This window comes from Astyanax mexicanus, chromosome 15, assembly GCF_023375975.1.
Source record: "Astyanax mexicanus isolate ESR-SI-001 chromosome 15, AstMex3_surface, whole genome shotgun sequence".
NCBI classification, from domain to species: domain Eukaryota; kingdom Metazoa; phylum Chordata; class Actinopteri; order Characiformes; family Acestrorhamphidae; genus Astyanax; species Astyanax mexicanus.
In genome coordinates, this window is record NC_064422.1 from 26,522,063 (window position 1) to 26,538,804 (window position 16,742).

General features: G+C 37.2%; 1 protein-coding gene across 1 annotated transcript in view; it reads right to left on the reverse strand.

The window, feature by feature from the left end:
• LOC103022903 (LIM and SH3 domain protein 1) overlaps nucleotides 1-16,742 on the reverse strand; it is a 29,142-nt gene that overhangs the window by 1,779 nt on the left and 10,621 nt on the right. Inside the window, exons 3-6 of the mRNA XM_007234081.3 lie at nucleotides 11,080-11,164; nucleotides 4,239-4,346; nucleotides 1,777-1,846; nucleotides 726-811 (exon numbers count right to left, since the gene is read on the reverse strand). Coding sequence (XP_007234143.1) covers nucleotides 726-811; nucleotides 1,777-1,846; nucleotides 4,239-4,346; nucleotides 11,080-11,164 — 349 coding nt within the window. The remainder of the gene's footprint in view (nucleotides 1-725; nucleotides 812-1,776; nucleotides 1,847-4,238; nucleotides 4,347-11,079; nucleotides 11,165-16,742) is intronic.

The window sequence follows — 16,742 nt, forward strand, 5'->3', positions numbered from 1 at the left end:
AATGACTTCAGAGCTGCTTTTGAAGATGGACAGGTTAGTGTAATTTTGGTAGAGTTAAATATTGACTGTTTTGCTATTTTGACCGCTTGGCAGCTCTTTGTACAAACAAGGTGGGGTGAAGGTGGGTGCATGAAGGTGAAGTTACAGGAAGGTAAATAACTTTAAGAACGAGGTGTAATAAGCCCATGCTTCATGGAAAGATTAAGCCTTTAGGCAGGATAAGCTTCTATTTAATGCCTTTAATTTAATTTAATTTAATTAATCATACAGTCCTCTAAATCAAGGAGGACTCATAGCTCAGATTTTAGGTTCAACTGCAACATGACATGAGCTTTGTGCTAAAGAAGGGAAAGGCTATGTTTTTCCTGACCACCATGCATGAGGACAAAGCTTGGGATCTATAAAGTGTGAAGAGGAACCCAGAAAGAATCCAGTACTATAAACACATGCTGTCCAGCTCTAGTTCCAATTTATTTAAATACTGACCAAATAGTGTTGTTTGTTATACGTGTGATGTCTACACTCATGTATGCTTATCACTCATGTATACATTTGTTGAATACCTTGTATCTCAAATGCAAATCTAGTGATTTAAGGCACTTAACTACTACACTGGGGTAAAGTGAAGATTGTGTAAATATTGCTTTTCTCTAAAGTACTTCTTTTAGTGCATTACAAGTGTGAGCTGCAAACTGAAGAGGAATAAAAAGGGTGATGTTTCGTACCCCGCCACTAGGAGGAGGAGGAGCTGCAGCAGAGCGCACAGGCTGGGGATCATAGTTGTAGCTCTGAGGGCTGGAAGGCTGATAGGCTGAACACAGAACACAAAGAAATAAAGAGAAAGGTGTGAGAACACGGCTAGTGTTTATAAGAAATGCCACAAAACAAGAACATGGTACAATACAAAATCATGCCATTTCCAGTATATACATTTTAATTAGGTAATTGTTAAAATATCAACTCACTCACTTTACCAGAAAATACATTTTTTATCATCAAGGAAAAAAAAATGTAATCATAAGGGATTCACAGAATATTTCGCAACCAAAATATATATAAAAGAATCATTTATACCGAACTATGACACATTTATTTTAAGTAATGTTTTGCAGCGTTTCTTCCACTGTTAAGATGTTTACATGAAATGACATAAAGCATTCAGCATCCCTTATGCTTGGCATGCTATGGTTTAATACTGCTGCACAAACTGACTTATATTCAGCTGAAAGATAAGAGCCTAAGATTAAAGTATTGTTAGGTAGCTGTGCTACTATTAGGTTTAGCATTTGTTTACCAAAAGACTGAGACTGTATTACGCTAGCTATACAACATGACTTGTGTAGCACTCCTGTGATTTATGTGGTTTATGATAAGAATAACACTCCTGATGTAGGTAGCTAGCTAAATGTGTGACTTAAATAGAACAGCTGAAGTAAATTTAGAACTAAGGTAAATAGATTGCTAAAATTGCATTACTGAGGTAGGATTTATGATAAAAACAGCAATACTTAAGTAAATTTATGACTAAAATTGCACTGTCAAAGTACATTTATGATGAACACGGCACTGCTAAAATAAGTTTATAGTTAGAATGTATTGTGCTTTGTTGGTAAGTCTGCTGGTAAATTAAAATGTTAAGTGTTCAATAAATATATTTTAAATAGTAGATCTGCAATTGAAAAAAAAAATCCTCGTGATCATCCACTTTGGTGCATAGCAAAAACATCAGATGTTGGAAATGAAGAACATTCTTAATAGATTAATTCATTATCCTACCAGCGTTGGTCTCAGCAGGTGGGGCATCTCCTGCCATTCGACTCTTGTCAAATTCTTCATGATACTTTATCTGTTGGAAAAAAACATCATTAAACATTCTGTATAAATGCTTACATTTCAAGGGATATGACAGAGCAGCAACATATGTACTGCTTATAAACACAAGGGGGCAGTGTATGCTTGAGTCTGCTGGTTTAATATAGTCTGCATGTGGAGTTAAAGGCACTACCCTTTAAGGAAGAATACAGGCACATTCAGAGGAAATGACACCTAAACACTAGTCATGTGATCTGAGGGTTGCTTGGCAACACGCCATGACACAGATGATGATGATGGCAAGGGAGGAAAAGAAGAGGTGGGAGTGGATGTGAGCATGAAAGAGAGAGAGAAGGGGGTGTGGAGTATCTTGGCCAGTGAAAGATATTAGAATTTCATACTAAACAGATTTGAAAAAATCTAACTTTTGGAACAACTTGTGGAGACAAGGGGGGAAAGGAAATGGAGAAAGAGAGAGAGAGAGAGAGAGAGAGAGAGAGAGAGAGAGAGAGAGAGAGAAAGAGTGTGAGTGGGTGAATGCATGTTTTGACACGTCTCAGTCTCTCACTTAAATAACTGTGTGTAAGAGTGACTACAGACTAGGGGTGTGCAAAATCGTACAAGATAACTTCTTTATCATTTTTAAAATGATGAAAATTTATACAAAATCAGAGTCTTCATAAGTTACTGTTGTTTACAAAATCAAATGTAAAATTTTTTTATCTCCATTAATGTTTGAAATGGTTTTAATTTTTCACTGTTTTTTTTACATCGGCAAGATTTTGTTATCGGCAAGATATTGTTATCGCAACAATGGCCTGAAATACTGTGACATTAATTTAGAGCCATGTCACTCACCGTTAATACAGACTACAGAAGAATGCAATGGGTTGAGGCTAGGGCTGGACAAAAAAATGTATATATACTGTGATATAAAATGTTTTATTAGCTGTGATACGATTTTTCTAAATCATCTATATTTATTGGGTTTAACATTATTTTCAAAAATACTAAAATATACCAAGGTCTGGGGTTACAGAATAAGCTGTGTACGTACAGATGATAAAAAAATGTGGGTCTCTTTATGTAGTAAGTATAAGAATGCCTTTTCTTCAGTGCCAAATCCAAACACAGATAGGACATGACATAATAGGATGTCCACATGTAGAGATGTATCTGGGCAAGGCCAAATGAAATTCCTTCTAGATCTTCAACTGTACAGGAGACCTAATCTTTCTTCTTTCTGATGCAACTCATAGCTTTTATATAAGTATTTAGTATTTATATAAGTATTTAGTATTTTATATAAGTATTAAGTATTTATGAAAGTATTTCTTCTTTCTGATGCAACTCATAGCTTTTATATAAGTAACCATTTGGCAATCTGGTTCAACCACATACTTTTGGAAGAAATATCTGTTTTTTTTTTTTTTTCAAAATAACTAAATACGCTTTCTAGCGAGATAAGATAAATTATGTAAAAGATTAATGGTATCTTTGTCTATTAAGGGATCTACAGCATTTAAGAGATACACTTCTGGAGACATAACAAATTGTATGCTAATTATTTCTTTGTATGGCAAATTAAGTTTCTTCCAGTAATTCTATAATTTGACACTTGACTAAAAAACTTGTAGAACTCTGCCCACTACAACAAAACATTTAAAACACACCCTTACGGTATTAGGAAATATCCTGTGCAGGTGAACTGGTGTAAAATACATTTTATGAAAAGGTTTGAAGTTTTGTTCATGGACATTAATAAGTACATGAACAAAGTACATCTGTAGGAGCCAAATGCCTCCAAAATGGCTTTAGGCAAGGCCATACATATTTATTTAAATGCTTTATTTTTAATGTGTATTAAATTTATGTTCACAGCAATAGATTTATTTTAATGCTTTAGCTTTGAATTATAGGTAAAGTCAGGTGATATAGCACAGCATAAGTGTGTAATAGGAGTAGTTTTCTGTTAAGCGCATGGTGTTCTGACCGCATTGTCGTGCTGTGAACTGAATTAGAATATACAGATGGAGAAAAAGTGGACATAAGATGTAAGTCTGTTGGATTTCTTTGTTTTATTTTGTTTACGACAAATAAAAATAAAGAGTTAAAATGTGGATTTGTGTGGATTAGGTAGACAGGCTACCAGTTGGAAACACGAGTCAGTTACGTAGCTCTTTTAACTTTTGCTTCTGGAAACCCACCACAACATTTAAGGAAGATCTAATTACTGTATATATCTGTCCTGACTACATCATCAATCCTAGATCCTTTTCCAGTGATATAATTTATAAATAATATTCATCATTTACAGTGTCTTTTACTGACTGATGTTCATGCAGAGCACACTAGCACACTACTACTACTTTTTAGCAGAAAAATAAGCTCATAGTTATTAAGGGATTGGTTAACGTTGTTCTCACGTTGCTGATTTGGTCCTGGGTCTTCTTGATTCTCTGCAGCTCCGGTGTGTCGGCCACCACGCTGAATCCTTTCCCTTTGTTTTTCTCAAACTCCTCTTTGTACAGCACCTACAGAAGACAACAAAACAGACAGAATCATTATACCATTCATCTACTGAGGCAGCTTCTGCTGTGGACACTGAAAATAAGTAAATGTCTATGAGTACCAAACATTACAACAGGCTATTTAAAATTATTTACAGCCATTTAGAGCATAGCTAACTAGCTTTCAAACACAACCCGACACCATATAGCTTATGTCTACTGCCTTCTAAATAAAAAGAGCTGCATCTATGAGTGAAGCTTTTAATTTTTAAACATCCTCTCAAGCATCCAAACATCTGCTCTTACAACTGTGTGGAGGGGAAACTTAATTTTATGAAGTTCCAGTGTAGTGGTTTACCCTCCACAAAATGGTAAGAGCAGACGGATGGATATTTGGGTGGAAGTTATATGTTTTTTTTCTACACATAGTTTTTTGAGTTGCGTTTAAAATACTGTTGTATTGTAAGCAAAATCCTCCCATTCTTCCAAATACTGTGACACTCTGCAACTGAGCATACTATGCTCCTCATTTTTTATCCATCCTTTTCCATTTATCACGAAACATTGAAACATGAACCAACCAGTAAAAAATTCATTCTTATTAGACTAATAAAAACCTTTATTATTACAAAGCAAGGGACAAAATCTTAAAATATAATTAAATAATTGTGCATGATTTTATCAATATAATATTATGTGTACATTTCAGAAATGTTTTAGCAAAAGGAATTAAAGGAGCTTTAGACCAGCAGATCATTCAGGATGACCTCTTTTAAAGGTGAGCTATGAATAGGTGAATAGGAGTCTGTGGTCTACCAGTGGCAGTGTTGTGGTCAAAATGTGCTTTTTGATATGTGCATACACACAAAGACCATCTTTCGCTTTGCTTCTTGTCTCTTCACTCAGGCACTGCAACTATGTGTGCACACACACAAAAACACACACACACAGGATGTGCACCCAGTGGTAGGCCTGTATAAAGAAAGGATTGTGTCATTGAAAGTTTGTGTGCAAGAAAGTACACAAGTGTGTGCACGTCCTTTAGTGTTGCACAGGCACTGAAACACAGATCGTGTTTAACTCCACATCTCCCATGCACACACACACACACACACACACACACACACACAGGTACAAGCATACACACACAACAACTTAAAAACAGAAGCAACATTGTGTTTCTGAAGAACTTAATAGTTCCACCTTTCGCGCAGTTCCTTCATTTGTGAAAGCCGACATTGAGTCAAACAAAAGTGGCAGTGTCCTGCAGTGTCGTTAGCTGTTAGCTGTGGTGTTAAAAACGGGGGCCTCTAAAGCCTGGCGGTTTCACATCTTCTGCGGTCGCAGTTTACTGCTGTACAAACAGGAGATCATTTCCAGACTCGTTTAATGGACTGATGGTGCACGGCTGCTCTTACAGTGTTTTTACAGCAAGTGTTAAAGACTGGACTGGAGCTTTCTGGCGAACAGCACCAGCATTCTTTAGCCTCCAGCCACAAGCACCATATTGTGGGTCATGGATGAATTATTAATAACAGTGTGCGACCTTGCTGGGTTACCGCGGGCTGCCTATATGACGATTAGCATGTACTGAGATGTGAGCAGGAAAAGAAAGAAGAGTGAGAAGAAAGGGGACAGCGGGCAGCTAGTAGTGACTTTTAGACGGGTCAGTCAGTGCAGTGCAGTGCAGAGCATTAGGGGGGAGGTCTGACCAACATTTAAACACAATGCTGCCCACCCCTTCCCAAAACACATTTACCACCCCCACTATACGGGCCCTGTGTGTGTCTCCTGGCCCAAATCGAAACACCCCATTGCACACAAACACACACCACACACATGGTTGACCGAGTTGAAAAAGGAGGAGGGGGCAGGGTTTGAACACTTATTGGCCTTTCTGAACAAATATCTGAACACCCAGGTCAGCGTCAGAATAAAAATGATGGGTGTATGAAAAAACATTAATATTATAAAGGATGTCATTAGTAATGCAATTTTTAACAACTCAGGTGATCATGCTAAAATCGTGCCGTCTAATAGGTAATACAGCACTAGTGTACTACAGCACTAGCGCAGTGCTGTATCATTCACTAAGTATATGTGTACATCAAAAGCAGAAGAAAGCACACCCCATCCTATTCGGCGACTACGGCATTGCCTGGTAGATGCTAGATCACCAGATGATTTTTCCCAATTTCTTTCAAGTTATTTTAACAATGTGATCTACAGCTCTGGAAAAAATAAGAGACCACTTAATGATGTTGTTTTAACTTGATTTGACCAAATTAAAAACCTCTGGAATATAATCAAGAGGAAGATGGAGGATCACAAGCCATCAAACCAAGCTGAACTGCTTAGGTTTTTGCACCAGGAGTGGCATAAAGTTATCCAAAAGCAGTGTGTAAGACTGGTGGAGGAGAACATGCTGAGATGCATGAAAGCTGTGATTACAAATCAGGGTTATTCCACCAAATATTCTTAAAATGTTATGAATGAAAACTTATTTGAGGTCTGAAAGCTCTGCATCTTTTTTATTATTTCAGCAATTTTTCTTTTTCTGCAAATTAATGCTCTAAATTACAATATATCAATTTGGGATTTGGGAGAAATGTTGTCTGTAGTTTATAGAATAAAACAACAATGTTCATTTTACTCAAACATATACCTATAAACAGCAAAATCAGAGAAACTGATTCAGAAATTGAAGTCGCTTTATTTTTCCAAAGCTGTATGTACACTGCATTATCAACAAAATGCAGGTATTTTCCAGATTTCTTCAAAGTCAATAACCCAACCATAAAATTAATAATGTATTTTAAATTGTGTACCAAGTATGACTTTTGTGGAAATGTTGTGGAAAACAATGCAAATCCTGTGCATGTCCTGTGATGTGACTATTGTACACGTGTACATTTTGATGATTATGCAGACTCTGTACTTTAGCTGATCACACCTCTGACCTCTATTTGAGCATCATTTTTTTTAAACCAAACCAATGCCTGACTAGAGCATAACAAATATTATTTACTATGGTAATAGATTCTAGGTGTACTAGGAGGTTCTACAAGTTACGCAGTCATTTTCAGATTAGTTTCTTTTGTATTTCGCGCTGAAGTTGTTTTCTTGGAAAGGTGATTTTACCCTCTGTACTTCCCTAAAATATCAACACTTTTAGTTTTACTTTTACTAGGTTAGTATACACACATTGCTTTTGATTTGACTGGAGAATTATGTTATTCATCTCTTAAAATTAAAGGCAATCAAACTAAATAGATACATTCTCAGAAAGTGTGAATGTTTTATTCTTTTTTTTTAAAAAACAGTTTAACAAATGAATTCAACTTTAGAACAGGGATGGGGTGATGATATCAATCCAGTTCATTGGCATAGATGAAACATACCCTAGCACTACACACACACAAGCCCCCTTCTCTTCCCATGACGTTCTCCAGACTGACATCTCCCCATCCCCCCTCGTCCCGGAAATTCCCCATAAAGTGGCCGAGCAGAGCTGACCCAGGGGTGCGCTCTCACAGCCTGTAAACAAAGCCCCTAAATAGAAGAGAGAGGGGAAAGACCCCCCTCTGCCACACAACTATGCCAAAAATGATGAGTAACACCAATGCTATGAGTGTAATGGGCCTCTGCAACACCACTGACCATCTCTCTGCTCTTGAGCTTTTATGGGCTTGTGCTGTCGCTGAATATCTGTGTTCACAAGACATGAAAGGGCATACAAGTATGAATGTGTGTGCGCGCACGCGTGTGTATGTGCATAAATCGAGCATGCGTATGTTCATGGGTATTTCCAGAAATTCGAAATTAATGATTTTTTTAGCACTGTGATTCTGAGGTAAATGCCTAGTAATGCAATGTTTACATTTCCTGTGAAAATAAACAGCGATTCTCCTCCTACTGTTGTAATCTAATCTGGATTGGCAGTGTTAATTAGTGCAGGGGTGGTCTACTGTCCTTAATCCACTGTCACTGCAGGGCTCTGCTAAACCTACCCAGTCTAAAAGTGTGCATTATGGTAAAGATTGGAGGATATTGGAGGATGATGCAACAAGACACTTTTACAATATGCCATGTGGTATTTGCTGCTCTTTAATTTGTTATTATGGTAAATTAGGGCTCCATAATCATTTTGTCCCCCCCCCCCCCAAATTTTCCCCCAAGTTCTCTTTTTCATTCAGATTTTTGTGTGTTTTGTTTCATATTTTAAATCTATTTTACATCCAAGTTCCATTACTTTATCACAAAAAAATTTGAGACATTTTAATTCTACATTAAGTCCAGGAGGAAAAAAGATGCACAGCATAAACTTTTGGGCCGAAAATTACGGTTTTACCAAATAAATAAAAAGACCACAACAGTATAATGCTTTGTTGGTATGTCTGCTAAGTTATTTCGTAGATAAAAAAAAAATAATCATACCTTTTCTTTAAAAGACTTTTCATGCAATAGTGAAAAAGGTGGCAAAATTAACACAAAAAAAGAGTTTATTTGGTATTTGGCCTTCAGCTAAATGTTTCATTTGGTTCAGTTTCAGCCAAAAATGTAGTCTGGTGCAACCCTAAAGAAACACTATTAAAACAGTGTATAAAATAGCAAATAATAATAAAACATATTCATAACTGACTGACATCATATCAGATACTATAGTTTGGGTGGTATATTTTTTTTATACACCAGTATTGTGATATGTCTGCTGGGAACATAAATAGGTTGCATTCAATAAAGGTTTTTACATCATACTTTTGCAATAGCTTTTTCTTTGAATGGATATTTATTTATGCAACTGAGAAAAAACGTAGAAAACATAAGAAAAAATATTTGCATGTTATTCAGTGTTTCTTATTTGTTTATTTTCTGCCAAATATTTTTATTTCAGTGCATCCCTAGAAAAACATTAAAATTCATTCAAAACATCAATCAGCATCAGTGACATGTTTCTATATAATGTCTGAAATATAGTGGTAAAATTAAGGCTGTAAAGGTTTCTTTATAAATAGATGTAAATGCTAAGCTGTTTCAACTTTCACTTTTAATAGGGCAAAGAACAAAGAGAAACTAAGGTGGATAAAGGTCACTGGCAAGCAGAAAAAATGAAAAGCGAAGGATGGGTGGGGTGGGGTGGGGTTGAGCGAGAGAAAGTCTGGAGAAAGGAGGACGAGCGGAAGGAACATGGCACACAGAGAAAGAGAGAACAGATGGCGCTTACAGAAGCTACATAGGGAGCATGACCTTACAGGAACTTTACTAGATGTGATACCTTTAATGCTAGGGTCATTTAAGGATCTAACACACACACAGTCAGTAGGACTGGAACGTTTTATTGAAAGAGAATCTCTTTGTGAACCTACTTCAGGTCGGCAGACAGTAATAGAAGTCGACTTTACTGTGCTAATTGGCTGTGGTCAGTCACCGCTTATTAGAGGCACTGACTGGTGTGGTGTGTGTGTGTCAGTAGGGGGTATGGATGGCAATGGCAATGTGTTTTGGAGGGTATGGTGAATCCGTCTGTTGGAATCTGTTGCCAAGGCAATCCAATTGTCATGACAGCAGGATCCATAGAGTCAAAGAGGTGAGGATGATTGTGACTAGGCTATGTCCTAACCTATGCCCTCTTTACTATATACAGCCCTAAAACGTATTTTTTTTTTCAGTACTATATAGAACATTTATCTAGTTCTGTTTAGAGTTTAGTGCACATTTTGGTTAGTAAGCTGTATTGTAGTGTTGCATTTTGAAGTTTAATATAAATAATAGACAGCAAACACCCACAATGCATAATGTACCATAACTATTTGGGCAAAGTAACGCAATACCAGTGTACAAAATTGTTGAATAGGTTGTTGATTATAATAAAACTAAATATACTGACATGCCAAAAACCATAAGGCAGGAAACAGTATTGTATCCCATGACCTTTACCATTTCTTCAGTTTGTAGCCAGAAACTGCCTTTCACGATTATTACAACCCACTGCACTGTCAACTGTGGATAGTAATGTGCTTCTATGATGTATTTCCAGTACACATATGACACTATAGTTTGAGGAAAGATAAATGCCCCCTATTTAGCACCCACTTTCAGGCCTCGCCCAAACTGCAATAATAATACATGCCCCCTTGCTGCAAGCACGCTGGCAAGTGTACAATCTCACCACACAAGATAACACCTCACAACTTATACAGGTGTGGGCGTTTCCAAGCAGTCCTCTGAGAAAACACTTCATTGTATATTTTCATACCACTGCTCCATGACATCTGGCATGCCAGTGTAAAAATAAAAATAACAACAACTCTGTACTATCTAAATAAAGCTAACTAGCAAACAGTCATGTCTGAAAAACAAAGACATCTTCGCTTGAATCACAAATTCTGTTCAATGTTAAAAATACTCTTTAAGGAAGTACCTCTTGTTTCTCTAATACCACAAAAAGCTCTTAGAGTGCTTCCGGTGTAGGCACTCAAAATAAGTGGACCATTTTAAAACACAGTCTAAGTTACTGCACTCACTAGAAAGTATAGTATCAGTTACAAAGAGTCTAAACAGCATTGTTTCACACACAGACCCTGTAAATCATCAACCAGTCCAAGGTAAATAATAAATGTCATCAGACCAGTTTGGCTTTCCCACTGGATTTATGGGAACGGATGCCAGGGGGCGGACAGGAAGTGGACACCGGGGTGGAGCAGGAAGGGTGAGAAGGATCAGGAGGAAAAGGGGGATAAAGGCGAAGGCTACATACCTGGCTTTGCACCTTGCTCTGCTGCATGAGCCGGAGATTCTCTGGAGTATCAGCCACACTGGTGAAGGAAGTCTTGGGGTAGTGTCTGAAAAACACAAGTCAAAGAAACAACAGATCAGCATATTGAATCAAATCAATCTGGCACGCTTCCACAATTCATCTGAGTAAACAAGTTTAATATACTTATTACCGGTATTGCTGTTACGTTATTGATATGTCACCAATTAAAAAAAATAAATAAATAAAAATGCACTTTCAGAGCCAGAAAATGGGCTCAACTGGAAAAAAACACACCATGCACAGATATATTTAGATTCCAAAACAGAGCTGGAAATTATTGAAATAAAATTGTAATTAATATAACAAATTAATATTTTTACCATATGGCACAGCCCCCTACCAAAGCGGGGTTTTGAGTTGAAAAACTTTAATATATTCATTAAACACTGTAAGTATTGGATTATAGATTAGATTATGCAGAACTTTTAAGGGCCAAAAAGAAAAAAAATATTATTGACTTGTAAATGTTCTAAACAATTTAAAAAACATACCCAAAGAGACAATATAACAAAACAAAACATCTAATAGAGCCAACCATCAGGCTATGTTTCCTACTTTATAAGTAAGAAACATGAAAAATATATATATTAGATATTAAAAATATAAAACAGCACATTATCAACGCTCGAACAAATGTCAGACAGCACATTTACAAAAAAGATTTTTTATAGATGGTAGGGTTTATGCAAATCAAAAAAACAAAAAAAACCAAACAAACGTGACATTAGCTCTTCTCTTGGATAAAGACAGCCTTAGGATGTGAACAGTATTAAATGTCTTTTGCCAATTGTCAGTTATTATAATAAAATATTAACTAATATGGGTAGGCGGGACAAGCCCCAGACATTATACAAATATCTACACATCTGTGACCACACACACACACACGGTGGTTTGCAATACGGTGGTGATGTGCTAGTGTGGGTTAAGCTGTATTAAGTGGGTCAGGCACAGCAGTGCTGCTGGAGTTTTTAAACACAGTCACTCTACTCAGTGTCCACTCTATTAGACACTTTTACCAAGCTGGTCCACCTTGTAGATGTAAAGTTTAGTTTGTCATTAGCGGTCACAGGATGCTGCTCACAGGACCCTGTCTGCAGGTTAGACGCTGCTGGCTGGATATTTCTGGTTGGTAGACTATTCTCAGTTCAGCAGTGACAGTGCTACAGTCTGGTCTACTCGTACCAGGACAACACACTCTAGAACACCACTACCATGTCAGGGTCACTGCAGTGCTGAGGATGACCCACCACTCAAATAATACTAGCTGATACTACCAGGTGATCCTGTTTTGAGCTGACCATTGTAGAACGAGCTAAAACGAGGCTAACAGAGTACACTTTAAAAAGTGATTTTGTGTTTTAGTCAGAAGAACTAATATTATTAAGTTAAGTGAACTTATCAGCCAGTACAACTCATTAAAATAAGTTCAGAGAACTTCAACCTGAACCCATAGGCTCCTGGCACCATATATTTGCATACTGGGTGTGGCCTGTTCCTTACTTACCATCTTTGTGTTGTCTGTTGCCCAAAGCTCTCTTATCCTAGGCATGGCTTAGTGTGATATATGAATTGATTGTCAGGCCTCGGTGTTGTAGGTTGTAAGACAAAATTAGCTTTATTCTGTGTTCCTGTTTGTCACAGTATGTTTGCTTGGACCTACACTGATCATTCTCGTGCTGCTGCCGTATTATACTGTCAGTATTGGCAGTTCTTTAAAAATATTTTAAATGTGTTGAGAATGTCTATCTATCCAATTCCTTAATCATTAAAAAACTGTTGAGTTAAACTAATGTATTGTTGTGTGAACAAAACTCAGTTATGTTAAATAAACCTAAAATTGCATATATTTACAACTTTAATGAGTCAAAGCAAAATGATGACTTGACTGAGTTGAGTGGAGCCAACACATTTTTTTTCAATGTATGCATAGAAACAAGCAGAGATGGATTACAATCGGTCATTATAAAACTGCAAAGCTCTCTTTTATACTATCAGATAATCTGATAAAAAGAACAGTGAGTAAAGAAACAATTGCATGTAGCAGAACTAGTAGTGGTGTGAAAAAAACATGCTTGAGTGCTAGCATGATCCCTGCAGCGGAAAACCTGCTTCGACACGTTGCTCCCTGCATTCTAAGCATCCTTCTCCACTGGAATTTGGGAGCAGAGCTTAAGATAAGCTTTCTTTCAGTATGCAGTTCTTAGACACTCTTTAGTCCACTGCAGAGTTTCCCTACAGAGAGACACATGTTCACTTTCACACAACTCACTCTCTCACTCACTCCCTCTTCCCTCCCAAATGCCTGTAACGACTGAACTCAATTCAGGATGTAGAGCAGGTGTGTGCGTGTCTGTATGAATGTGTGTGTATGCATATGTGTATCTGTGTGTGCGCAAACAGAGCAACTAAACACTAACTACTGAGTCTCAAATAGAAAGTTCACGTCCACAACCTCTTATAAAGGTTCAGTGCTTACGTCATTTTTTTTAGCTGTTGTTAAGACAGTGGGGATAAAACACGTCACTGAGGCTGAAAGCTGTGACAGGATTGTGCACGATAAAGCAAGAGCTCACACCTCAGCTTCTCCTTAATTTAGCACCTTGTCCCTCGGGTGTGGCTGAGTGTTTAAACAGTATATAGTAACATTCTTGTTTTTGTGTCCAGCTGGGAAGCAGAGTTTGGCCTTAAAGCCCAGTGAATCCCCAGATATTCGCCAGTGAATCAGGAGAAAAGGAATTCATTCATTCATTCATTCAGTGCTGTTTTCGGCTTGTAGATGCCTTGTAGATCCACACAATCCACAGGCTGTAGAATTCACCACAGCGGCCTGAGAAACTGCGAGAGTCATTCCAGAACCTGAAACCTACATTTGCTGATTCTGTTTGTGTGTTGGTGCGTGCATGAACGTGTCTCTGTTCCACTGCTGACCTTACCTGACCTCAAGGCAACTTCACACTGCCGTGGGGAATCGAGTGTGGGTCGGAAAGCAAACTGCACATGCACAAAGGTCTTATTCACAAAACAAATAGAGAAAGTAACAGAAAATGAAAACTGAAGGTGGGGGATATGTCATAAGTATACATTTAAAGTGCACACAAAAGACAGTCACAATATGCATTATTACATTATCACCATCACTCAAGAAAATTATCTTCATTTTTTTTTTTTTTTTACATAATCTGAATCAATAGTTCTTTACACTGTATAATGATTTCACAATGAATGGAGCAACAGAAATGCTGCAATATGACTCTGAACTAAATCATTATAGCCTGACCACTCGTACTGACTTTTATTAAAGGCTAAGAACATTTTATTTTTTCTTCTCCTGCATGATGACGACTATAGTTACAGTTAAAACTAGTTGTAGTCAAATTCATTTGCATACTGTATAGTAATTAGCTCTCAAAAACTACACTACCACTAGTGTAGTACTACTACAACCCCTGGCAAAAAGTATGGAATCACCAGTCTTGGATGAGCACTCCTTCAGACATTTCATTCTGTAAAACAAACTCTGATCAAAAACATGATACAATAATAAGGTCATTCCAAAGTGCAACTTGTTGGCTTTCAGGAACACTCAAAGAAATGAAGAAAAAACATTGTGGAAGTCAGTGAATGTTACTTTTATTGACCAACCACAGGGAAAAAAATATGGAATCACTCAATTCTGAGGAAAAAAGTATGGAATCATGAAAAACAGATAAACAAAAGATGATTCAAAATACATCACTAGTATTTAGTTGCACCACCTTTGGCTTTTATAACGGCTTTCAGTCTCTGAGGCATGGACTTGATGAGTGACAAACAGTATTCTGCATCAATTTGGTGCCAACTCTCTTTGATAGCAGTTGCCAGATCAGCTTTGCAGGTCGGAGCCTTCTTGTGGACCATTTTTTTCAATTTCCACCACAGGTTTTCAATTGGGTTGAGATCTGGACTATTTGCAGGCCATGACATCGACTGAATGTGTCTTTCTCCAAGGAATGCCTTCACTGTTTTTGCCCTATGGCACGATGCATTGTCATCTTGGAAAATTATTTCATTATCTCCAAACATCTGTTCAATTGAAGGGATGAGAAAACTGTCCAAAATGTCAATGTAAACTTGTGCATTGATAGAAGAATTAACCACAGTCATCTCCCCAGTGCCTTTGCCTGACATGCAGCCCCATATCATCAAGGACTGTGGAAATTTGGTTGTTTTCTTCAGGCAGGCCTCTTCATAAATCTCACTGGAACGGCACCAAACAAAAGTTCCAGCATCATCACCTTGTCCAATGCAGATTCTTGACTCATCACTGAAGATAACTTTCATCCAGTCATCCACAGTCCATGATTGCCTCTCCTTAGCCCACTGCAGTCTTGTTCTTTTATGTTTAGGTGTCAATGATGGTTTTCTTTTAGCTTTCCTGTATTGAAATCCCATTTCCTTTAGGCGATTTCTTACGGTTCGGTCACATACATTGGCTCCAGCTTCTTCCCATTTATGCTTCATCTGTTTAGTTGTACTTTTTCGGTTTTCAAGACAAATGGCCTTAAGTTGCTTGTCTTGACGCTTTGATGTCTTTCTCGGTCTACCAGTACGCTTGGCTTTAACAACCATTCCATGCTGTTTGTATTTGGTCCATATCTTGGATACAGCTGACTGTGAACAGCCCACATCTTTAGCAACCATGCGTGAAGAGTTACCTTCTTCAAAAAGTTTCACAATCCTCTCTTTTGTTTCAAGAGACATTTCTCTTGTTGGAGCCATGGTTCTAGCCACTCTAATTCGTCCAGCAGCCCTCCAAGGTGTCATGACTGCAGGTGTTTTTAACTGCAGACTAACGAGCAGATCTAATCTGAGGCAGGTGTCCATTTAGGGAAAGGAAATTGACTGGGTGTGTCCTTATTTTCTACCTTCAATTTGAGTGATTCCATACTTTTTTCCTCAGAATTGAGTGATTCCATATTTTTTTCCCTGTGGTTGGTTAATAAAAGTAACATTCACTGACTTCCACAATGTTTTTTCTTCATTTCTTTGAGTGTTCCTGAAAGCCAACAAGTTGCACTTTGGAATGACCTTATTATTGTATCATGTTTTTGATCAGAGTTTGTTTTACAGAATGAAATGTCTGAAGGAGTGCTCATCCAAGACTGGTGATTCCATACTTTTTGCCAGGGGTTGTATATAATGGTTTAATTATAAGGATACTGTATAATGGTTCATTCAGGAAATTGAAGAGATTTTTATTTAAAGAATAAACAATTCCAGAAGAAACAGGTTGTAAAATTCGAACAATTTCTAATAAAACATTAAATAAAAAAAAAAAAGCTATTTGTTACTTGTAAGATGTTAATAGTTTTTTTTGCAGGTCTTATAACTTGTCAACATAAATGTAAATGTTATGTTATTTACTTTTTTATTTTTATTTTAAAAGGTGCAAAAATAAAATTCTAATTCAAATTCAAAGCTATTCAGTATAGTAGGAATACTGACAATACTCATAATGGACTTACAATAACGATGATAACATTTTCTAAGGGAATTACTGAAGCCAATGAGGATATGATAAGCAAAAATTGGATTAGGATTACAAAGAAAACATTTATTTA